General features: G+C 44.1%; 1 protein-coding gene across 3 annotated transcripts in view; it reads left to right on the top strand.

Annotated features, from left to right (window-relative positions):
- METAP1D (methionyl aminopeptidase type 1D, mitochondrial) overlaps positions 1-25432 on the top strand; it is a 338325-nt gene that overhangs the window by 211331 nt on the left and 101562 nt on the right. For all 3 annotated transcript variants that reach the window (XM_082260307.1, XM_082260306.1, XM_082260308.1), the window contains one exon: positions 24506-24669. In XM_082260307.1, the coding sequence (XP_082116433.1) occupies positions 24506-24669 (164 nt within the window). The remainder of the gene's footprint in view (positions 1-24505; positions 24670-25432) is intronic.

Here is a 25432-nt window from a genome sequence, read left to right as displayed (position 1 = left end):
GACTATATACTGCGGCGGTCAGCCCCGGCCAGGCAGAGTGACGTATCGGTACGTCACTCGCCTGTCACTGACTTGCGAGCCTATCGCGGGCGGGCGCGCGCCCGCCGAGGCTCGTTCACAGGCAAGTCAGTGCGTGTGACCGGCGGACTCGATGTCCGCCCGTCACACTGCGATCGCTCCTGTGAAGGGAGAAAGACAGAGCAGCTTGTGTAAACAAGCTGCCTGTCAGTTCTCCCTGTGTAAAAGTGAAGATCTGACCGTTCTACTATGTAGAACGGTTGATCTTTGCTTTTACACCAATAGGAATGTCCCTGCACAGTAGAAAGCACGCCCCTAGGACACACTTAACCCCTCCCTGTCCAATAAAGTTAACCCCTTCCCTGCCAGTGTCATTTTTGCAGTAACAGTGCATATGTATAGCACTGATTACTGCAGTAATGTCACTGGTACCCCCAAAAGTGTCAAAAATGTCAGTCAAGGGTCCGATCTGTCCGCCGCAATGTCGCAGTACCGAAAAAAAAATCGCAGATCGCCGCCATTACGCGTTAAAAAAAAAACACCAAAAATGACAAAAATCTTTCCCTTTGTTAGTAAACGCGATAACTTTTGCGCAAACCAATCAAAATACGCTTTTTGCGATTTTTTTTTACCAAAAATAGGTAGCATAAAACAAATTGGCCGAAAAATGTTAAAAAATTTTGATTTTTACTTTTTTTTTGGGGGAATTTCATATAAAAAATGTGAAAAATATTGTTATTTTTGCAAAATTTACGCTCTTTTTTTGTTTATAGCGCGTGATCAAAAAATCGCACAGGTGATCAAATACCACCAAAAGAAAGCTCTGTTTGTGGGAAAAAAAGGACGTCAAATTCGTTTAGGTACAGCATCGCACGACCGCGCAATTGTCCGTTAAAGTCGCGCAGTAAAAAATCGCAAAAAAACCCCTGGTCCTTTAGCAGCCAAATCCTCCGGGGCTTAAGTGGTTAATGGACAGTATTTTTAGACACAATGTTATGGTCCATGGTAACCTCTCAAGGGGAAAACTCTTTTTTAAGTACTTTTCTCAAGGAAGGCACATGAACATGGATGCTATCAAGTGTAAGAGATACCTGCAGGCCCATACCTGGTCCTTTGTTACCTGTCTAAGGATTGCGAGATGTGTTCTTATTATAATCTTTATAGGATGCCCACTTGCAATAGTAAACTGTTTTACTGTGAACTGATGGGCGTCTAGGACATTAAAAACCCTCCTTGTAGCTTTTTCAGTCAACTTGTTTTCAAACGGTCCTTTTTCTTTCACTCTGTCTCCTTTTCCAGCCCTTGAAGGCTGGAAGGAGTTTGTTTGCTATTAAATGTTTTTTCTTTTTGTGGTGTTCTAAGTAAATTTAGTTTAAAATAATGCATTTGGTTCGATTTGTTTACCTGACTCCTTGACTTGAATATGTGACTTCATCTTTCCCACTTCAAGATGGCATATCCTAGAGATTTATATACTATTTGTTTGCTTTAATGACCTTGGTTATTTAAACTAAGGGGTTGATTTACTAAAACTGGAGAGTGCAAAATCTGGTGCAGCTCTGCATAGAAACCAATCAGCTTCCAGTTTTTTTTTTTGTCAAAGCCAATTTGAACAAGCTGAACTTAAAAAGCTGATTGACAACCCTGCACAGCTGCACCATATTTTGCAGTCCCCAGTTTTAGTAATGAACTTACGGTATGTGTGTTCCAGAACAATAGGATAATGTAAAAGTTGCCTATAATAATTTGACATAGATCACATTGTAGGGTCCAATAATAGAGAAGGCAATCAAAAACAAAATAGGTATATCAGCGCAAAACAATAGTGCAACATATAAAATGTGCAAAGATATATAAAGGTGAAAAACAAATATTATCCCAAAATGTATAAATACACAGATATGTATAAAATATTAATGGTGTAAACTCAAAGTAAATAGTGCAAAAAATATATATAAATGATTGGCAGCATCCACTAACTTCGTCCACACTCCACAATAAAGATATAGAAAAAACCAAAACAGTGTCACGCCAAATCTATAATACTTAAATACACGGTAATAAAAAAGTGCTTTCAAGTGATTAAATGAGCTTCCAAATCGACTTCCTCGGTAGCGGTCGAGGAAGACGATGCTTACGGGCTGACGTAACGCGTATAGGGGGCGGAGCCTGCATGCCTGACGTCACATCCCCTCGATACTAGCGTCCTGAATTGTTGTATATCGTACCTCTTTTGGCTGATTTTAACTTCTGTCATGTAAGTGCAACTTGAATAAACACCTTGCTTTATTTACTATACAGAGAGCACTCGATCGTTTTTTATCTCTCTATATATGCATTGGATCGATCTTGGATTTGAGCAATCTTCCATTGATGTTACCATCTTGCATACACCCCATTAGAGAGAATAAACCTTGTTAGACCCTTGGTGATGCTGGGGTCTAAATATGAGATGAGAGGCCACATTTATTGGTGAAGGGTTGGTGAGCACGGTCACAGTGGTGCTAAGCACTGAAGCCTCTTTTTCACGGATTTTCTGTTGTGGACTTTTTTCATTTGGAAGCTCATTTATTCATTTGAAAGCACTTTTTTATTACCATGTATTTAAGTATTATAGATTTGGCGCGACACTGTTTTGTTTTTTTCAATAATATCGAAATCCAGAAAATTCATCAGAGTTCCCAGACTTCTCACAACTGCATATGTTACTCATCTTTACATCACTCTCCCAGGTTAGCAGTATTTAGTTATATAAATTGTTCTTACAAATATTGTTTAATTCCTTTGTAAATCTGTTGTTTGGAGGTGTAAAAGGTTTTCATTGTCAATAGAAACAGCAATTGTATGCAGGCTAATAAGATGTTTTAAAAATGCATAAAATTCTCGCAGTTTGCATCACTCTTCATAAACCTTTGAATTAGGAATAAATTAATGTATTTCAGACATGTAGTAACCAACCAAACCTGCCCACTGTTGAAAGCACAATTTACATCCAGCTTGACCGCATAACAGAGCACCAGTAAAGTTTCAGGAAAGCTTCCCTTTCCATGAAACATTGTTTTCTCTTTATACTGTATGTATGGGTACCTTTACTATACCCATAACAGTCAGGCATGTGAGGGAGTTGGAAGCAACTTGAGGACAGGGACTGATATAAAGTGCTGCGTAAATTGCCAGGGCTTTATACAGGTGCATCTCATAAAATTAGAATATCATCAAAAAGTTAATGTATTTAAGTAATTCAATTCAAAAAGCGAAATTTATAAATTTTATATAGATGGGTTACTCTCAGGGTGATATATTTCAAGAGTTTCTTTGATGATTATGGCTTACAGCTAGTGAAAACCCAAAATTCAGTATTTCAAAAAAATTACAATATTGCAAAAGACCAATAAAAAAAAGGAATTTTGAATACAGAAATGTTGGCTTACTTAAAAGTTTGTCCATGTACAGTATAGTATGCACTCAATACTCGATAGGACAAACTTATTGGTGCAAAAAAGGAGATATGACTGAGCTCCATTGGGAACAATCGGGATAATAAATAGTATAAAACAATTAAGTCCATAGACAATCCATAGTACAAGTCCATATGCAGGCTCCTTTAATGTGTGCAAGAAAGAAGAAGCTTGTAGATGGCGGAGAAGGAAACACAAGCGCCATCTAAGTGTAGCATATGAATTTTAAGAACAGCTTAGTAGAAATGTACTCACAATGACAAGCCTTGTATTGGCATTGAGACAGCACTGCAAAATATCCCTATTTGGTAGAGCAGAGTCAGGATGGCCTCAGTGGCTTAGCCTCAGGAGGATGCGGCCATTGGTTGCCGGCACTACCTAGAACAGGGGTATTGAATTAAAATTCATGGAGGTCCGATTAGCAAAATTTTCTTCCAGCAGAGGTCCAGATTGCATTTTTGCGTGATGACTCGGATTCTTTACATCACAGCCCAGGTGTGCAGGCACGACAGCCCATTCATTTGAATGGGCTGTTGTGTCTGTGTTTTCTGCTGGGAAAAGGCCCTGGCACCTTTTTAAAAACGCTGTCGCATTGAAACTGCATGGCGCGTATGTACCATGCAATTTCCATGTGTGGGAAACCGCACCTTGTATTTCATTGCATTTAAGAGTCAATTGTACCCTGCACGTTTTCTGTGCAGCTGCTTATCCCCCTTTACATCACCACTCACAGCACTGTCCCCCTTCACATCACCACTGTCCCCCCCCCCCCACACACACAGCACTGTCCCCCTTCACATCACCACTGTCCCCCCCCCCACACACACACACACACAGCACTGTCCCCCTTCACATCACCACCCCCCACACACACACAAAGCACTGTCCCCTTCATATATCCCCCCATCAGCACTGTCCCTCTTGCATATCCCCCCAACAGCACTGTCCCTCTTGCATATCCCCCCAACAGCACTGTCTCTCTTTACATCACCCCCCCACCCCCCCCACACACACACACCACTGCCCCCTTATATCACCCCCACAGACCTGCCCCTTTGCATCACCCTCACACACATACACAGCACTGCCCTGTTAACACACACCCCCATAGCACTGCCCCCCTTTACATCAACACAGACCACTACCCTCTTAACATATCACCCCCACAGCATTGCTCCCCTTTACATGAAACACCACACTACCCCCCCCTGCACATGACCCCTGCTCCCCAATCAAACTTCACAGCCCTGTCCTCCCTTCACTCTCCTACCTTACACAGAGCGGAGAGCAGGAGGCGGGACAATCTCGAGGAAGACAGAGGAACAGCAGCGCTGCATGCATAGAGGCAGCCGACTGTGTGCCTCCCAGCCAATCACCTTCCGCCTCCCAGCAGCCAATCACCTTCCGCTTCCCAGCAGCCAATCACCTCCCGCCTCCCAGCAGCCAATCACCTTCCGCCTCCCAGCAGCCAATCACCTCCAGCCTGAAATGCTAATTCAGGCAGCTGCCTCCCTCCATTCAATGCCGGTCCCGCCCCCAGTCTCAGTCCCGCCTCCTGCCATCCGCCCTGCTCTGCTAATGACAGCAGCAGAGACAGGGAAGAAATCCAGCAGCTGATGGCGGCGGTCCTGATGGAGCAGCAGCGCGGGCCGGAGACGGCCCGCGGGCCGCCATTTAGTGATGCCCGACCTAGAACATTGGGCGCTCACATGGCTCGTCCTGACATCACTCCCAGGTACAGGGAGATCTCCTAGGCGATGCGTTTGGGGAGAATGGGCTCCTTCTGCACTCAATACTTGGTCAGGGCTCCTATTGCATGAATTACTGCATCAATGGGGCATGGTATGAAGGCGATCAACCTGTGGCACTGCTGTTCTATGGGATTTAGGTCAGGCAAGTTGGCTGGCTAATCAAGCACAGTTATACCATGATCATTAAACCAGGTATTGGTACTTTTGGAAGTGTGGTCAGTTGCCAAGCCCTGCTGTTAAAGGGAAATCAGCATCCCCATAAAGCTGGTCAGCAGAGGGAAGCAGGAGGTGCTCTAGAATTTCCTGGTAGAGGGCTGCGCTGACTTTGGACTTAATAAAAAACAGTGGACCAACACCAGCAGAGGACATTGCTTCCCAAATCATCACTGATTGATCCCTAAACCCCATAGAGAATCTGTGGGGTATTGTCAAGAGGAAGATGAAAGACACCAGACCCAACAATGCAGATGAGCTGATCCCCTCCATGCCACGCTGCATTGATGGAGTAATTCATTCAAAAGAAGCACCGACCAAGTATTGAGTGCATAATATACTATACTGCCTCTTTTGAGTAAGCCAACATTTCTTTATTCATTTTTTTTTTTGCCTTATGTAATATTCTAATTTTCTGAGATACAGAATTTTAGGTTTCCACCAGCTGTAAGCCATAATCATCAAAATTAAAAGAATTGCTTGAAATATATCACTCTGTGTGTGACTATCTATATAAATTTATAGAAGTTTCACTTTTTGAATTGAATTTCTGAAATAAAAACACTTTTTGATGATCTAATTTAATGAGATCCACCTGTAAATACTGGTAATAAATATAGCATAAAAATAAATAATAGGGAAATATTTGGACCAGTCTGTCTGATGTCAGGTCCTCGACTGAAATGTAGCTTCTCTCCCATTGCTGGAAATCAGGTAAACATGTTAAAGTAGACCTTTTAAAGAAGCACAATTCAAGGTCTGCTTTTAATGTCCAGACCCCTTCTCCTTGTAAAAATCCCTGGTTATAATATGTTCTTAAAAAAAAAAAAAAGTGTCATACCTACCTAACCCTCACCTGGCTGCCCTATTTTGACCAGGAAGTGATGTCACCCTTGTCTAGGTGCCACGGGCAGAAGACAGAGTAAGGTTAGTATAGGCCTACCTTTTTTTTTAATAGAAACATTTTAAAGCATTATTCTGCAGTGAATGGTGTAGGATGGGAACCTGAACATTATAAGCAAATCTTGCATTTTACTGCTTTAATTGGTGTATATAGTGATGTTTAAACATTTTTATCTTGCACCAGATATTTGGGGAAATTGGCAAACATATTTTTCATATTCTGCTACTTATGGGAATCCTCTTGACAAGCTGAGCTTCAAGCAGAAAGCAAAAAAATAAAAAATACAGATGCACTTATGTGTTGAATAAACAATCATTACATGAATTTTTAGATGAAACTAGTGTAAGCACCTGTATATTACTTGGTATCAGTCTCTTGTTGTTTGTGTACAGTAGAATTCAGATGGTGGGGGGGCAGGCTAAGGAAAGGGAGGTGATATAGCTGGATTGGTCTAATACCGTATAGAAAATTCAGGTCACCTAGAGGAGCCCTAATTAAGTTTCCAACCAACTTCAGGAGTCAAGATTTGGTGAGATCTGCATAATAGAATGCTTTGGGAGCCCCCTCTGTAAATTGTATATTGGTTCATCATAACTATTGTAAGGGTAACCCCAAAACTCACGGGTTTCAGTAACATTTTGACTGTTGAAGCCAGATTGAAAATTATATTTATTTAGACAAACATGTAGGTAGAGACATGTTTGGAGAGCAAGTCAATCACATTACATTCTGTTGGCTTAATAATCATTGCTCTATCTGGCTAGGGTTTCTAATAAAGTTTTATACACTAAAGTGGGTGGAACCTAGCTATCTAATTTCTTTAAAGTCACATCTCAGTCTTTGATATGCGAAATGGATATTTAACATAAATGTGTCACTTCCAAAACTTGTTGGCTAAACAGGTCTTCAAAGATAGAGATAGCAATCTTAATAGCTGGAGCTGTAAATGGCTTTTGAATAGTGTTGAGCGAACACGGACTGTATTATTCGTGTTCGTACCGAATAATTGGATTTTTTGTACCCGAACACGGACACGGACACTTTACTGTATGTTCGGGTAAAAATCCGTGTTCGGTCGTTTTATTTCCGGGTTTTGCATGCTTTGGCGCTCTTTTCATGGCGGGCTTTCAACAGCCAATCAACAATCGTTTAACTGGTGTGCCTTAAGCCATCCCAGCCATGCCTGCAAATGTCTCAGTAGCTGTGATTGGCCGTCTGAAGCATGTGACCAAGTCTTTATAAGTTCGAGGCAGCCGCAGCGGCGTCATTATGCTGCTTAGATTCAGGGACAGAGCACACATCAACGTGCTGGCTGCTGATTAGGGAAAGATAGGCAGGAAAAAACCATTTGTGTCCGGATAGAATTGAGGGACAGGTCGGAGTGTTTAGGCAGGGCGAGTTGTAGGCATTTTAGGGATAGAGTCTGCTGAATTATATAGGGTCAGTGTCTTCTACAAACTACAATCGATATTGCTGTGTGGGGGGTGGGGTGAATCTGCACTCAATCCTGATCTACGATCTCTTCTCAATCCTGTTAGGGACAGAGTCTGCTGAATTTTAGGGAAACTGTGTTCTACAAACTACAATCGATATTGCTGTGTGGGGGGTGGGGTGAATCTGCACTCAATCCTGATCTACGATCTCTTCTCAATCCTGTTAGGGACAGAGTCTGCTGAATTTTAGGGAAACTGTGTTCTACAAACTACAATCGATATTGCTGTGTGGGGGGTGGGGTGAATCTGCACTCAATCCTGATCTACGATCTCTTCTCAATCCTGTTAGGGACAGAGTCTGCTGAATTTTAGGGAAACTGTGTTCTACAAACTACAATCGATATTGCTGTGTGGTGTGGGATTGGAGATAGGCAGGTGTCAGTGATCCACATCCATTTTTCTGTGTGTGAGCTGCAGTGAACACAATCTTTTTGGGCTGCAGTGAACACAATCTTTTTGGGCTGCAGTGAACACAATCTTTTTGGGCTGCAGTGAACACAATCTTTTTGGGCTGCAGTGAACACAATCTTTTTGGGGTGCAGTGAACAAAATCTTTTTGGGGTGCAGTGAACACAATCCTTTTTGGTGTGCAGTGAACACAATCTTTGTGGGGTGCAGTGAACAAAATCCTTTGTGGGGTGCAGTGAACACAATCTTTTTGGGGTGCAGTGAACAAAATCCTTTTTGGGGTGCAGTGAACAACATCCTTTTTGGGGTGCAGTGAACACAATCTTTTTGGGGTGCAGTGAACAAAATCCTTTGTGGGGTGCAGTGAACACAATCTTTTTGGGGTGCAGTGAACACAATCTTTTTGGGGTGGAGTGAACAACATCCTTTTTGGGGTGCAGTGAACAAAATCCTTTTTGGGGTGCAGTGAACAAAATCATTTTTGGGGTGCAGTGAACACAATCTTTTTGGGGTGCAGTGAACACAATCTTTGTGGGGTGCAGTGAACACAATCTTTTTGGGGTGGAGTGAACAACATCCTTTTTGGGGTGCAGTGAACAACATCCTTTTTGGGGTGCAGTGAACACAATCTTTTTGGGGTGCAGTGAACACAATCTTTGTGGGGTACAGTGAACAGAATCTTTGTGGGGTGCAGTGAACACAATCTTTGGGGGGTACAGTGAACACAATCTTTGTGAGGTGCAGTGAACACAATCTTTGTGGGGTGCAGTGAACACAATCATTGTGGGGTGCAGTGAACTCAATCTTTGTGGGGTACAGTGAACACAATCTCATACTGAAGGTTTGAGGGTGCTGCCTGTTCCATACTCCCCCTACTCCTCATCTAGCCTTTTAGGGGTACAAACAATAGTAATTGGGGCCTAGTGTGGTTGTGTACGTGTGATATACATACACTTTTTTGGGATCATATTTTCTATTCCGCTATTTAATCAAAAACCTTTGGGGATCAGTTAAATTGGGGGATAGTCTGTGTTGGTACGTGTGAGAGAGATCCACCTTTCCAAGTTGTTGGGGTTCATCTCATACTTCTGAAGGTTTGAGGGTGCTGCCTGTTCCATACTCCCCCTACTCCTAGCCTTTTAGGGGTACAAACAATAGTAATTGGGGCCTAGTGTGGTTGTGTACGTGTGATATACATACACTTTTTTGGGATCATATTTTCTATTCCGCTATTTAATCAAAAACCTTTGGGGATCAGTTAAATTGGGGGATAGTCTGTGTTGGTACGTGTGAGAGAGATCCACCTTTCCAAGTTGTTGGGGTTCATCTCATACTTCTGAAGGTTTGAGGGTGCTGCCTGTTCCATACTCCCCCTACTCCTAGCCTTTTAGGGGTACAAACAATAGTAATTGGGGCCTAGTGTGGTTGTGTACGTGTGATATACATACACTTTTTTGGGATCATATTTTCTATTCCGCTATTTAATCAAAAACCTTTGGGGATCAGTTAAATTGGGGGATAGTCTGTGTTGGTACGTGTGAGAGAGATCCACCTTTCCAAGTTGTTGGGGTTCATCTCATACTTCTGAAGGTTTGAGGGTGCTGCCTGTTCCATACTCCCCCTACTCCTAGCCTTTTAGGGGTACAAACAATAGTAATTGGGGCCTAGTGTGGTTGTGTACGTGTGATATACATACACTTTTTTGGGATCATATTTTCTATTCCGCTATTTAATCAAAAACCTTTGGGGATCAGTTAAATTGGGGGATAGTCTGTGTTGGTACGTGTGAGAGAGATCCACCTTTCCAAGTTGTTGGGGTTCATCTCATACTTCTGAAGGTTTGAGGGTGCTGCCTGTTCCATACTCCCCCTACTCCTAGCCTTTTAGGGGTACAAACAATAGTAATTGGGGCCTAGTGTGGTTGTGTACGTGTGATATACATACACTTTTTTGGGATCATATTTTCTATTCCGCTATTTAATCAAAAACCTTTGGGGATCAGTTAAATTGGGGGATAGTCTGTGTTGGTACGTGTGAGAGAGATCCACCTTTCCAAGTTGTTGGGGTTCATCTCATACTTCTGAAGGTTTGAGGGTGCTGCCTGTTCCATACTCCCCCTACTCCTAGCCTTTTAGGGGTACAAACAATAGTAATTGGGGCCTAGTGTGGTTGTGTACGTGTGATATACATACACTTTTTTGGGATCATATTTTCTATTCCGCTATTTAATCAAAAACCTTTGGGGATCAGTTAAATTGGGGGATAGTCTGTGTTGGTACGTGTGAGAGAGATCCACCTTTCCAAGTTGTTGGGGTTCATCTCATACTTCTGAAGGTTTGAGGGTGCTGCCTGTTCCATACTCCCCCTACTCCTAGCCTTTTAGGGGTACAAACAATAGTAATTGGGGCCTAGTGTGGTTGTGTACGTGTGATATACATACACTTTTTTGGGATCATATTTTCTATTCCGCTATTTAATCAAAAACCTTTGGGGATCAGTTAAATTGGGGGATAGTCTGTGTTGGTACGTGTGAGAGAGATCCACCTTTCCAAGTTGTTGGGGTTCATCTCATACTTCTGAAGGTTTGAGGGTGCTGCCTGTTCCATACTCCCCCTACTCCTAGCCTTTTAGGGGTACAAACAATAGTAATTGGGGCCTAGTGTGGTTGTGTACGTGTGATATACATACACTTTTTTGGGATCATATTTTCTATTCCGCTATTTAATCAAAAACCTTTGGGGATCAGTTAAATTGGGGGATAGTCTGTGTTGGTACGTGTGAGAGAGATCCACCTTTCCAAGTTGTTGGGGTTCATCTCATACTTCTGAAGGTTTGAGGGTGCTGCCTGTTCCATACTCCCCCTACTCCTAGCCTTTTAGGGGTACAAACAATAGTAATTGGGGCCTAGTGTGGTTGTGTACGTGTGATATACATACACTTTTTTGGGATCATATTTTCTATTCCGCTATTTAATCAAAAACCTCTGGGGATCAGTTAAATTGGGGGATAGTCTGTGTTGGTACGTGTGAGAGAGATCCACCTTTCCAAGTTGTTGGGGTTCATCTCATACTTCTGAAGGTTTGAGGGTGCTGCCTGTTCCATACTCCCCCTACTCCTAGCCTTTTAGGGGTACAAACAATAGTAATTGGGGCCTAGTGTGGTTGTGTACGTGTGATATACATACACTTTTTTGGGATAATATTTTCTATTCCGCTATTTAATCAAAAACCTCTGGGGATCAGTTAAATTGGGGGATAGTCTGTGTTGGTACGTGTGAGAGAGATCCACCTTTCCAAGTTGTTGGGGTTCATATCATACTTCTGAAGGTTTGAGGGTGCTGCCTGTTCCATACTCCCCCCTACTCCTAGCCTTTTAGGGGTACAAACAATAGTAATTGGGGCCTAGTGTGGTTGTGTACGTGTGATATACATACACTTTTTTGGGATCATATTTTCTATTCCGCTATTTAATCAAAAACCTTTGGGGATCAGTTAAATTGGGGGATAGTCTGTGTTGGTACGTGTGAGAGAGATCCACCTTTCCAAGTTGTTGGGGTTCATCTCATACTTCTGAAGGTTTGAGGGTGCTGCCTGTTCCATACCCCCCCTACTCCTCATCTAGCCTTTTAGGGGTACAAACAATAGTAATTGGGGCCTAGTGTGGTTGTGTACGTGTGATATACATACACTTTTTTGGGATCATATTTTCTATTCCGCTATTTAATCAAAAACCTTTGGGGATCAGTTAAATTGGGGGATAGTCTGTGTTGGTACGTGTGAGAGAGATCCACCTTTCCAAGTTGTTGGGGTTCATCTCATACTTCTGAAGGTTTGAGGGTGCTGCCTGTTCCATACTCCCCCTACTCCTAGCCTTTTAGGGGTACAAACAATAGTAATTGGGGCCTAGTGTGGTTGTGTACGTGTGATATACATACACTTTTTTGGGATCATATTTTCTATTCCGCTATTTAATCAAAAACCTTTGGGGATCAGTTAAATTGGGGGATAGTCTGTGTTGGTACGTGTGAGAGAGATCCACCTTTCCAAGTTGTTGGGGTTCATCTCATACTTCTGAAGGTTTGAGGGTGCTGCCTGTTCCATACTCCCCCTACTCCTAGCCTTTTAGGGGTACAAACAATAGTAATTGGGGCCTAGTGTGGTTGTGTACGTGTGATATACATACACTTTTTTGGGATCATATTTTCTATTCCGCTATTTAATCAAAAACCTTTGGGGATCAGTTAAATTGGGGGATAGTCTGTGTTGGTACGTGTGAGAGAGATCCACCTTTCCAAGTTGTTGGGGTTCATCTCATACTTCTGAAGGTTTGAGGGTGCTGCCTGTTCCATACTCCCCCTACTCCTAGCCTTTTAGGGGTACAAACAATAGTAATTGGGGCCTAGTGTGGTTGTGTACGTGTGATATACATACACTTTTTTGGGATCATATTTTCTATTCCGCTATTTAATCAAAAACCTTTGGGGATCAGTTAAATTGGGGGATAGTCTGTGTTGGTACGTGTGAGAGAGATCCACCTTTCCAAGTTGTTGGGGTTCATCTCATACTTCTGAAGGTTTGAGGGTGCTGCCTGTTCCATACTCCCCCTACTCCTAGCCTTTTAGGGGTACAAACAATAGTAATTGGGGCCTAGTGTGGTTGTGTACGTGTGATATACATACACTTTTTTGGGATCATATTTTCTATTCCGCTATTTAATCAAAAACCTTTGGGGATCAGTTAAATTGGGGGATAGTCTGTGTTGGTACGTGTGAGAGAGATCCACCTTTCCAAGTTGTTGGGGTTCATCTCATACTTCTGAAGGTTTGAGGGTGCTGCCTGTTCCATACTCCCCCTACTCCTCATCTAGCCTTTTAGGGGTACAAACAATAGTAATTGGGGCCTAGTGTGGTTGTGTACGTGTGATATACATACACTTTTTTTGGATCATATTTTCTATTCCGCTATTCAATAAAAACCTTTCTAGGGCAAGATCTTAAATTACAGAAATATGAGGAGACCGTCAAATAAGGGCCGTGGCCTGGGTCGTGGTGCTGCTGGTAGAGCTCCTGTTGCAAGGAGAGGACATGGTCGATCTGTGCCAGCTACACGCACAAGTGAAACACCTTCCTCAAGTGTGAGTAGGCGACAGAACCTGCATCAGTATTTGGTAGGGCATCAAACGCCCCTAGAAGTGATGAGGCCAGAACAAGTTGAGGCGATAGTAGATTGGTTTGCTGCTGACAGTGCCTCCAGTTCCTTCACATTGTCTCCCACCCAGTCTACTGCAGAAAGGTCAGAGTTGGCACCTGCAGCCAATGTCCAACCGTCTTTCACCTCACCCCCTTGCAAATCAGGCCAGCAGTCTGAGCCCCAAGCCATACAGCAGTCTCTTATTCTTTTTGAGGACTCTGTCAGCAGGGTTTCCCAGGGCCATCCACCTAGCCCTGCCCCAGAAGTGGAAGAGATTGAGTGCAGCGATGCCCAACCACTTATTCCTCAAGATGAGTACATGCAAGGATCATCGCAGCACGTCTCCGATGATGACGAAACGCAGGTGCCAACTGCTGCGGCGTTCAGCATTGTGGAGACCGACAAGGAGGGCAGGGGTGAAGACTGGGTGGAAGATGATGTGGAGGACGATGAGGTCCTCGACCCCACATGGAATGAACGTCATGCAGGTGAACTGAGTAGTTTGGAGGAAGAGGCGGTGGTCGCACAGAGCCACCAGCACAGCAGAAGAGGGAGCAGGGTGCAGAAGCGGAGCGGCCGTGCCCTAGACACTACGCCCGCTACTGCCCAACGCAGCAAGGGAACGAGCGCACCAAAGTCAGCTCAAAGGAGTTCTCTAGCGTGGAAGTTCTTTAGAAAATGTGCTGATGACAGGACACGAGTGGTTTGCACCCTGTGCAATCAGAGCTTGAAGCGAGGCATGAACCTTCTCAACCTGAGCACAACCTGCATGATCAGGCATCTAAGTGCAAAGCACGAGCTGCAGTGGAGTACACACCTTCAAAACCAAGAAACGTCTCTGGCTCATCCTGCTTCCTCTTCTGCTGCAGTCTCGGCCGCTCCAGCCACATCTGTAGTGATACCGGCACCTGCCACCCCGCAAACAGACGATCTGTCAGCAACACCACCACCTGGGTCACCAACAACCATCTCCACAATGTCCCGTGGAAGCGTTCAGCTTTCCATCTCCCAAACGCTTGAGAGGAAGAGGAAGTACCCCCCTACCCACCCGCGATCCCTGGCCCTGAATGCCAGCATTTCAAAATTATTGGCCTTTGAAATGCTGTCATTCCGTCTGGTGGAGACGCACAGTTTTAAAAACCTTATGTCGGTGGCTGTCCCACAGTACGTCGTGCCCAGCCGCCACTACTTTTCCAGGCAAGCCATCCCTTCCCTGCACAACCAAGTGGGGGAAAAAATCAGGTGTGCACTGCGCAACGCCATCTGTGCCAAGGTCCACCTAACTACGGATACGTGGACCAGTAAGCACGGTCAGGGGCGTTATATCTCCCTAACGGCACACTGGGTAAATGCAGTGGCGGATGGGCCTGAGGCGGATAGCAATTTGGCGCATGTCCTTCCACCACCGAGGATTGCAGGGCGCTTCAGTTTGCCTCCTGTTCCTAACTCCTCCTACTCCGCTTCCTCATCCTCTACCGCCTCCTCATCCGGACAGCGTAACACCTTCACCACCAACTTCAGCACGGCCAGGGGTAAACGACAGCAGGCAGTTTTACAACTTGCCTGTTTGGGGGACAAACCACACACCGCGCAGGAGTTGTGGAGGAGCATGGAACAGCAGACAAATGAGTGGTTGCTGCCAGCGAGCCTCAAGCCCGGCCTGGTGGTGTGCGATAACGGGCGAAATCTCATAGCAGCTCTGGGCCTAGCCGGTTTGACGCACATCCCTTGCCTGGCGCATGTGCTGAATTTGGTGGTGCAGAGGTTCCTTAAAAACTACCCCGATATGTCAGAGCTGCTGCAGAAAGTGCGGCCCGTTTGTGCGCACTTTCGGCGTTCTCACCCTGCTGCTGCTCGCCTGGCAGCGCTGCAGCGTAACTTCGGCCTTCCCGCTCACCGCCTCATATGTGACGTGCCCACAAGGTGGAACTCCACCTTGCACATGCTGGAAAGACTGTGCGAGCAGCAGCAGGCCATAGTGGAGTTTCAGCTGCAGCACGCACGCGTGAGTCGCTCTGCGGAACAGCACCACTTCACCACCAATAACTGGGCCTCCATGCGAGACCTGTGTGCCTTGTTGCGCTGTTTTGAGTACTCCACCAACATGGCCAGTGGCAATGACGCCGTTCTCAGCTTAACTATCCCACTTCTATGCCTCCTTGAAAAAACAATTCGGGCGATGATGGAAGAGGATGTGGCACAGGATGAGGAGGAGGAGGAGGATGAAGAGGTAACATTTCCAAGGCTTTCAGGGCAGTCATTCGCAAGGGGCTCCGAGGGTGGGTTCCTGCACACGCAAACGCCAGGGACGCAATTGTCCAGCAGGGGCACAGTTCTGGAGGATGAGGAGGATGAGGAGGAGGAGGAGCTGGAGGAGGAGATGGAACCATGTTCACAGCAGGGTGGCACCCAGGCCAGCTCATGGCCATCACTGGTGCGTGGCTGGGGGGATACAGAGGACACGGACCATACACCTCCCACAGAGGACAGCCTTTCGTCGCCTCTGGGCAGCCTGGCACACATGAGCGATTACATGCTGCAGTGTCTCCACAACGACCGCCGAGTTGCCCACATTCTAACTTGTGCTGATTACTGGGTGGCCACGCTGCTGGATCCCCGTTACAAGGACAACGTACCGTCCTTAATTCACTCACTGGAGCGCGATCGCAAGATGCGCGAGTACAAGCGCACGCTGGTAGACGCCATGCTGCTGGCATTCCCATCTGACAGCGGGGCCACAGTGGAAGCACAAGGCAGAGGAGGAGGAGGAGGAGGTCGCCAACGCAACCAGGGCACCGCCAGCACCTCAGAAGGCAGGGTTAGCATGGCCGAAATGTGGAAAAGCTTTGTCAGCACGCCACAACAAACAGCAGCACCAGCAGCTCAGATGGAACGTCTTAGCAGGAGGCAGCATTTTACCAACATGGTGGAGCAGTATGTGTGCACACGCCTACATGTAGTGAATGACGGGTCTGCCCCCTTCAACTTCTGGGTCTCCAAATTGGGCACATGGCCTGAGCTTGCCCTTTACGCCTTGGAGGTGCTGGCGTGCCCTGCAGCCAGTGTATTATCTGAACGGGTATTTAGCACGGCTGGGGGCGTTATAACAGACAAGCGCAGCCGCCTGTCCAGAGACAATGTGGACAAGCTCACGTTCATTAAAATGAACCAGGCATGGATCCCACGGGACTTTTCCGTACCTTATGCAGAATAGCAATGGATACCGACCTTACCCACCCATTGTTCCATTTTTGCTCTTTCTCACTCTTTTGGGGTGTACCCTCATTTAAAATTTGTGAAAAGAAGCAGTGTTGGCTACCTCGTCCTCCTCCTCAGGGCCAGATTAATGTAGGGTCTATTGGAGCTGCAGCTCCAGGCCCCTACCTTTTATATAGGCCCCGGGTTGGCCATATTCACTGTTACCGCTCTTCTGTCACTTGTAAACACAGAAGTCTGGCTTCTATGCTCGCTTCCCCAGGCAGCACCCTCAGAACCTCCCCACACAGCGTGAAGGCCGGACAAGGAGGGACAGTTGGCGATGCATGGATGTGTTTATGGGCTTCAGAGACAGCATCCCATGTTGAATTAGGCATGCATGGCTGCACCCTTCCTCCTCTGGGTGCATGGCAAGGCACGGCCCTAAGGCCCTTCAAAATCCTCAGCACCAAGCCCATGATGCTGTTAATCCGGCCCTGGTCCTCCTCCACCGCCGCTTCCACCTACACCGCCCATAGGTGTGCGCAGCCTATTGCATTAAGGTGTGCACCCCAAAGTTGAAATACACATGCATGTGTTTGCCAGCAGGGAGAGTAATGTATCGGGGCCATGTACCTGTAGGCAAGGAGAAATAGAGCAGAGCAGGTCCCAGGGAGATCTTTCCCATCTCCTCACTGGCAATGCTATGTGCCCTAGGTGATTAGGGTGTGCCCAGGCACACCCAGCACACCCTGTGCGCACGCCTATGTCACCGCCACATCCACCACCACCTCAACCTCCCTCCTACTCCATATGGGCCTCGTCCTTCAGAGATGAAGAAGAACATTGTTTTATTTTTCTGTTTTTTTTTGTTGTTTTAAGTTATTTCCCTATCCACATTTGTTTGCAGAGCACTTGCCATGCTCTTAATTACGTTTTGCTGCCATTTGCAGCACTCTAGCCCTTTCCTTTGGTGTTTTAGAGCCATTTTAGTGCCTTAAAGTTCGGGTCCCCATTGACTTCAATGGGGTTCGGTGTCCGGGAAAAGTTCGGTAAAAGTCCGGGACACGGACCCGGACTTTTTTTTAAAGTTCGGCCGAACCCGTCGAACACGGACATCTAGGTGTCCGCTCAACCCTACTTTTGAATACAACAGCTGTTATACAATATGACTTCTCACAAAATATAAATCCAATATATCTGCTTAATCATAAATCCATGTTTGATAATCATAAGTAAATATTTGATAAATAAAATGGCTGTTCCCTTTTCCCCATCAATATGATGGGCAACCTCATTGATAATCGGGTACTAGGAGGCGGATCAAAGCTTGGCATAAGGAACAGCGATTAATATTTGCTAATTGAGGACCCCAGGCAAGATACTGTATGTAAAGATATGTTCTTAGGAAACGGTGGCTGTAAATATATAAATATAGGGAGGAACAAGTCTGCAAAATATAGTTGTATTGGACCGTATTCGTCTACTAAACTGAGTATCACTCCCTAATGCTGGATACTTGAATTCTATATCATTAACTTGGATAATTTGCTTGCTTTAGGCGGTGCAGCCAGGAGCCCTCACATGCAGTTTTATTCCCCGGTTCCTCCCGTCCTCCGCCACCCCCCTATTACTTTTCCTACTTCTATTCTCCTTCCACTCTCCTCCCCCTCGTTTTCTTTATTTTCCTCTCCCAGTTTTTAAAGTGTTACTAAACCCAAAACCCAACATTCACTATATCTGTACAGTACACAGTACATGGAAATGCAATTATTAAAGTAAATATAAACTGCTAAATACCCTTTCTTCTCAGCAGGGTATAGCAGTCTTGTGACTTCATTCAGTGTCTGTTTAAAGTTTGTAGGAGGAGTTTTCACTCTCCTCTGACTGTCCTATCAGGCTGCAGGACCCCTGACCCTCTGCCTGGACAGTGCTGATTGGCCCTGTGCTGATGACATGCACCCTCTCAAGAAAAAAAAAAAAGCTCCCTAGCAATACACACCAAACTGAGCATGTACAGAGTGACTCCAAAGGCCCTGTCTTATCAGGAGATGGATTGGGGACAGTGGAAGGGGAGGATCAGAGAAGACAGGATCAAACAGCCTTTTTACACAATGCCGAGAATTAACCCCTTAGGTTCCACAGTGAGTATAACAAGAATGCTTTACTGCATATACAGACTGATTTTACAGTTGTGGGATTAGTAACACTTTAAGGTCTCTTTCACACTTGTGCGACCTAAAAGTTGTGCGATTTTACCGCAATTTTGACTGGGCTTGAAGCAATGGCTAAGTCTATGGACCTCAAAATGCATTAAAATCAGACCAAAGTAGTGCATGGACTACTTTAAAGTTGTTGCAACTTGAAGTCGCACAGATATGAACAGTACTCTTTGGAAAACAAGGAGTACGACTTATCATGTGACTTTGCAGTCTCAAATCGCAGGACAAGTCGCACAAGTGTGAAAGGGGCCTACGTTTTTTCTCTGATACTGTTTTTTTTTTTTTTTTGTTTTTTTTTTTACACCAGTTATACAGTTCCTACATGCATCATCATGGTCCCTAGAGGGTCCCGTGTGGTGTACTGTTCATGCACCCTAGATGCTCTTCGTAGTTGAACTCTTTAGCCCTTAGTAGGTTCAGATGTAAATTTTTTGTATGTATCTGTTTCTGAGCTGATGTCATTGCTTTGGCCTTTATCTGTTTGACTGCCTGTAACACTCGGATCAATAATGTTCTTTGTTTTTAACCACTTGCGGACCGCCGTCAGTATATTTACTGCGGCAGTCTGGCGCTCCTGGGCAAACCGACGTAGTACTTCGTCGCTTGCCCAGGAGCCTGTAGGGAGCTAGTGCGCACCGCCTGAGGCGCGCTCCCGCACCCGCTTGTTCACGGCCACTCGCGATCCCGCTCAGGAGAGGGAGAAAGGAAGACGCCTGATGTAAACACAGCCGTCTGTCATTCTCCCTGATGTAAAGGCAGAGACTATACGATCCTGCTATGTAGGATCGTATGTCTCTGTGGTTACATCATTAGCCACGCTCCCCCCCAGTTAGAATCACGCCCCTAGGGATACATTTAACCCACTGATCACCAATAAAGTTAACCCCTTCCCTGCCAGTGTAATTTTGACAGTAACAGTGCATATTTATAGCACTGATTACTGTAGTAATGTCACTGGTACCCCCAAAAGTGTCAAAAATGTCAGTCAAGGGTCCGATCTGTCCGCCACAATGTCCCAGTCCCGCAAAAAAAATCACAGATCGCCGCCATTACTAGTTAAAAAAAAAAACAATAAAAATGACATAAATTTTTCCCGTAGTTAGTAAACGCAATAACTTTTGCGCAAACCAATCAAAATTCGCTTATTGCGATTTTTGTTACCAATAATATGTAGCAGAAAACAAATTGGCCTAAAATGTTAAAAAATTTTGATTTTTACTTTTTTTTTTTTGGAATTTCATATAAAAAAATGTGAAAAATATTGTTATTTTTTCAAAATTGTCGCTGTTTTTTTGTGTATAGCGCAAAAAATAAAAATCACACAGGTGATCAAAAACCACCAAAAGAAAGCTCTGATTGTGGAGAAAAAAAGGACATCAATTTAGTTTGGGTACAGTGTCGCATGACAACGCAATTGTCCGTTAAAATCACGCAGTGCCGAATCGCAAAATATGCCCTGGTCTTTGAGCAGCCAAATCCTCCGGGACTTAAGTGGTTAATTCACATTCTTCTGTATGATTTCATAATTATAAATAAATAATTAAAAAAAAAAAAGATCTGTTGAGGCACCTCTAAGTGCTTGCTTTACATTTATATTAGTAGTTTATTACCCTGAATTTCAGTGTACTTTAATTTTAAAAGGAGTTCTCCTTTAATATTTAAAGATCGCCATGACATTTAAGTTATTAAACTGCTAATAAGACAAAGATTGCCAGTACAATTTACACACTGTCAGGGTATACAATCCACCCATACAGTTGGTGTGTTTGGCTAAAGCCCCGTACACACGTACCGATTGTCGGCCGTAAATATTCGGCCAACGACCGATCGGCCGATTGTAGGCTTGTTAGTATGATGCTTCCGACAGCCGACAGCGCATTTTCGGCCAAACAGAATCTGTTGTGCAAGCATTAAAATTTTTGTTGGCCAACACCAGAACGGCCGATTGTTCGCCAGTCAGTACAGAATTCGGCCGACAAACAGCCGATTAGCAAGACTGGGCATGCTGAGAGAAGAAAAAACACACGGAAAGTTAACCATCACATGACATCACTTCTGCAGTCGGCTGTTGTTGGCCGACAAAATTCGTGTGCAGTCTTTTGCAGTTTTCAGCCGACAGGACAGCCCTGGACAAAAGACGGCCGAACGTTCGGCCGACGATCGCTACGTGTGTTATTGAATGATTCAACCTAAATCTTTTACCCAACGTCCAGTAGGTGTGCAGCCTCCTAGTTAATTGCTGGCTGGATGGGGATACAGCTATTCAATCAAAGTTCTCTGTGTATTTTGGCTACAGTTGCTATTTACAGAGTTAGGTTTATTTTGCCTGTAGGCTTTGATTCCTATGAATGGCTCTTACCTTCGTCACAATTCATATTAAGGGGTGCATCCAGAAAAAAAAAACAAGCCAGTAAATAGCTCATTATATTACATTTATTCATTAAAAGTTCTAGCAGATGCTCTGTCATAAATGTACTTTGATTGTTTCAGGAGGGGATATAGTACGGATTGTCATAGATTTGTTTAGATATAAGGTTAAGGTAGTGTTAGGCTCAAGAGTTAGGGGGTTTAGAAGGTTAACTTTGGGCTTTAGGGGGTTATCCTAAAGTGTACGCTTTGGCAAAATAAAAAAACCTAATTAGTTCCTTTTTTAATACATGCAAATTTCCCCACGTTTTGTTTAACCACTTCTGGACTGGAAGGATTTATCCCCTTAATGACCAGGCCATTTTTTGCAATACGGCACTGCGTTAATTTTACTGACAATTGCGCGGTCGTGCGACGCTGTACCCAAATATAAAATTGATGTCCTTTTTTTCCCCACAAATAGAGCTTTCTTTTGGTGGTATTTGATCACCTGTGCGATTTTTTTTTTTTTGCGCTATAAACAAAAAGAAAGCGACAATTCTGAAAAAAAAACAACAATATTTTTTACTTTTTTTTTACTTACTGCTTTATAACATTCCTGATAAAAAAATAAAAAAATCAAATTTTTTCATAATTTTAAGCCGATTTGTGTTCTGCTACATATTTTTTGGTTTAAAAAATCCCAATAAGTGTATATTGATTGGTTTGCACAAAGGTTATCACATCTACAAACTAGGGGAAAGATTTATGTCATTTTTATTTATATTTTAGTAGTAATGTCGGCGGTCAGCGATTTTTAGCGGGGACTGCAACATTGTGGCGGACTGATTGGACAGATTGGACCCCTAACTGGCATTTTTGACACTTTTGAGGAAACCAGTGACATTACTACAGTAATCAGTGCTAAACATATGCACTGTTAGTGTACTAGTGTTACTGGCAGGGAAGGGGTTAACACCAGGGGCGATCAAAGGGTTAAATGTGTCGCCAGGGGATGCTTTCTAACTGTGTGGGGGATGGGCTTGCTGCATGAACACAGAGACCTGCATTCCTAAATAAGAGGAACACAGGATCCCTATGTTCATAACTGATAGAACAGCGGTCTGCCATGTTTACAATGACAGACCACATTTCTGTATCCACGGGGAGCGATTGCAAGTACCCTGCGGCAACCGCGCCTGCCAGACCCGCTAATTGGCACCCCCTGTGGCCAATGGGCGCACGCGGTCTGGCAAAGTGACATACAGGCACGTTGTTTCATGGGACAGAGCCTGCCTACCGCAGTAAAACTATGGCGGCTGGTCGTCAAGCTGATAAGATTGCTCCAAGTACAGAAATATGTCTTTTGATCTTCCCAGAAAACTCCTAACTTCCTGTGTTAGCTGGAAATGCTGCCCATGCTGCTTTGAAATCCCTGTTAACCCTGTCTAAGTTCTCTGAAATACAGAACACCTCCCCCTCTCCCCATTTCTATAACATGGGGAGCTGTTCTGTTGTTTATCAGAGGAAAACAGGGCCCTGCCTGACAACACAGCCAGATTTAGAGTTCTACAATACAGTTAGGTCACCTCCTTGACCCCAGCCTGTGATTGGACACAGAACGAGAAGCAGTCATCCCACTGCTCACTTTCGCCTCTTCTCCTGTTAAGATGTTCCTTGCCAACATAAGGGAACTGTGTCACACCTGGCTCAGAGTGCTGCTCCTTCCTTTCCAGGTTTGGGCTCTGCTGTATAGGAGTGTAAAAGAGGCTCATACCAGATCAGATTCAGGTGCTTGCCCTATTTACATTTAAAATAATATTTCTATTACTTTTAAGAATATGTTACCCCAACATTTTAAACATGTACCATGTTAAAAAGTATCCTGTTCTCTTTGTATTGCTTCCTTTGTGTGAAATACCTGGTGATCTTGCCAGTCCCTCAGCTTTTTAATTAACCACTGACCACACTAAGGTGGAGAACATTTATCTCAGCATCGTCAATTTTTCCTGCACGTCTTCCAAATGGCAAAGACTTCTACTGACACCCCCCCCTCCCCATGCAGCCAGGAAGATCAGTGTTCTGCTGTTTCTTCACCCCACTTCTCTAAGCCCCTTATGCAGCTGAGAACAGAGGTTATGTGATCACTTATAAAAAAAGAAAAAGACATTTATAAGACTCCTTACACATGGGGTGGGCTCCCCTGAAGTCCGCCTGCTCAATGAGGAATCTTTCCACTGGTCTGTGTCTGCACCACATATGCAGAGCGGGCACAGACACAGCTTTCTCTCCTCTATAGGTGGTTGGATGTAAACGGACCACCTGCCTGTTTATATCCAACTGCCATCCGATCGGCCAGACGGATGAGGAACAGATCCCCATCCATCTGTTTTTAGCAGACAGGATTGGATCAGAGGTTGACACTCCATAGAGGAGAGTGGAGGGTCCGATTGGGTCCACCTGAAAAACTGACAAGTGGACTTGATATTTGCCCGTGTGAAAGGGCCCAAATGCTTTATTTATATATATATATATATATATATATATATATATATATATATATATATATATATATGCACTGTATACACAAACGTTTTACCTTATATTTATATTATAAGCTGAATGGGTTGTTTTAAGAGGTGAGGATTCACATATACTTTAACTTTGTTAGACGTAAACTGATATGTTTCTTATTTATAATCGCTTGTGTTGGGCTCTGTTCATACCTATGCAGGTGCAGTGGAGCATGTGCATGCTTCACCCTTTGCATTTAGGGCAGCCCATTTATTTCATTGGCCTGACACGGAAAACGCACTAAACAAGTGCATGACCTTTTTTTGAAAAATAATTCCACACCAAAACGCATGGCACTTTGATACTGTATGTTGTGGTATACACAAACCCACGCGCTTTGGCTAGATGTGTGGGGGTGCGTTCCTGCAACACATAAATGTGACCTAGCCTAAATGAAACGTAGCGTTATTGTCCTTGGCAAACCAATATATGTTTTTTTTTTTTTCAGGATAGAATTTGATTACTTTTTATGTAACATAACTAGATTTCTTTTTAAAAAAAACACCACTGCATCTGGTGTTTTATTTGTAGAACGTTTTTGCTAAATTTGCCCTTAATGGTTTCATGCAGATTTACTAAAACCTGCATGGAGTATTGAGGTCTTATCTCATATTACAAAGCTACAAGGTTTGTCCGCAGAGATGTCCCGCTTTTTAATCTCAGAAACAATGGAGATATGGTGATGATTATTATAAATGCTCTGTAACCTTTGTACGCATTTTTTTTCTTATTAGGTGTATAATGGCGGATACCATGGGGACACATCTGAAACATTTCTTGTTGGGAATGTGGATGAAGATGGACAGAAGTTAGTGGAAACTGCCCGGAGATGTAGGGATGAAGCAATTGCAGCCTGCAAACCAGGAGCTCCCTTCTCTGTTATTGGAAACACAATCAGGTGAACTTACAGTGTGTGGTGACAAGCACAAGGGAAGGCTAGCGGATGTGACAGGGGCTTTTCTGAGTCAGGTAGAAGCTGATGATATGTTTTAGGATTCAAAACTACCATTTCATTGATACGGGGTGTGAAGACCAGGTTGTATTGTGCCTTGGGTAAGAAAGGTTTTTATAAAAGTGAATTACCTTTGGGTCAGTTGTGATAACTACATAAAAAGAGCAAGATGTGAATATAACAACTGACACTTAAATATTAGATCTGCCTGCAGGCAACTTTGGACGGTATGAGCTGTTGGGAGGAATTGGCAGCTGGCCTACAAGTCTGCAACTGTTACTGTTATTAGAAAAATCTGCACATACACACAGATTTTCTGTTATATCTGCTGTGCAATGTGTATGTCTGCATATGTGCCCATGTGTTTACAACACAAATAATTGTGGGGGTTTTGTACATGTTTTATTGAATCTGTCTGATAGTTTAGGAATACTGATGACCGTATTTATGTGCCTAATTTAAATAGCAATGAGGTCCGTTTTTCACATGCCCAGTGGTGATGGAATACCTAGGGGCCTAAAGATTGCATTGTGTAATGTAATAATGCCTATATAGTATAGTATTTCATAGCATCTAGCATACATCTTTCAAGGAAAATCCAGGTGGATTCTTACTAGCTCCTTGTGGCCCACTACAATTTTTTGCTTCATTTAAAAGGTCAGTTAAAGGCAAAATGTTATCATGTGCTCAAAAAAAATGAAAAGGCCTG

This window comes from Pelophylax lessonae, assembly GCF_965119305.1.
Source record: "Pelophylax lessonae genome assembly, chromosome: 6".
Lineage (NCBI taxonomy): Eukaryota > Metazoa > Chordata > Amphibia > Anura > Ranidae > Pelophylax > Pelophylax lessonae.
This window is presented reverse-complemented; position numbering and strand designations above follow the sequence as displayed.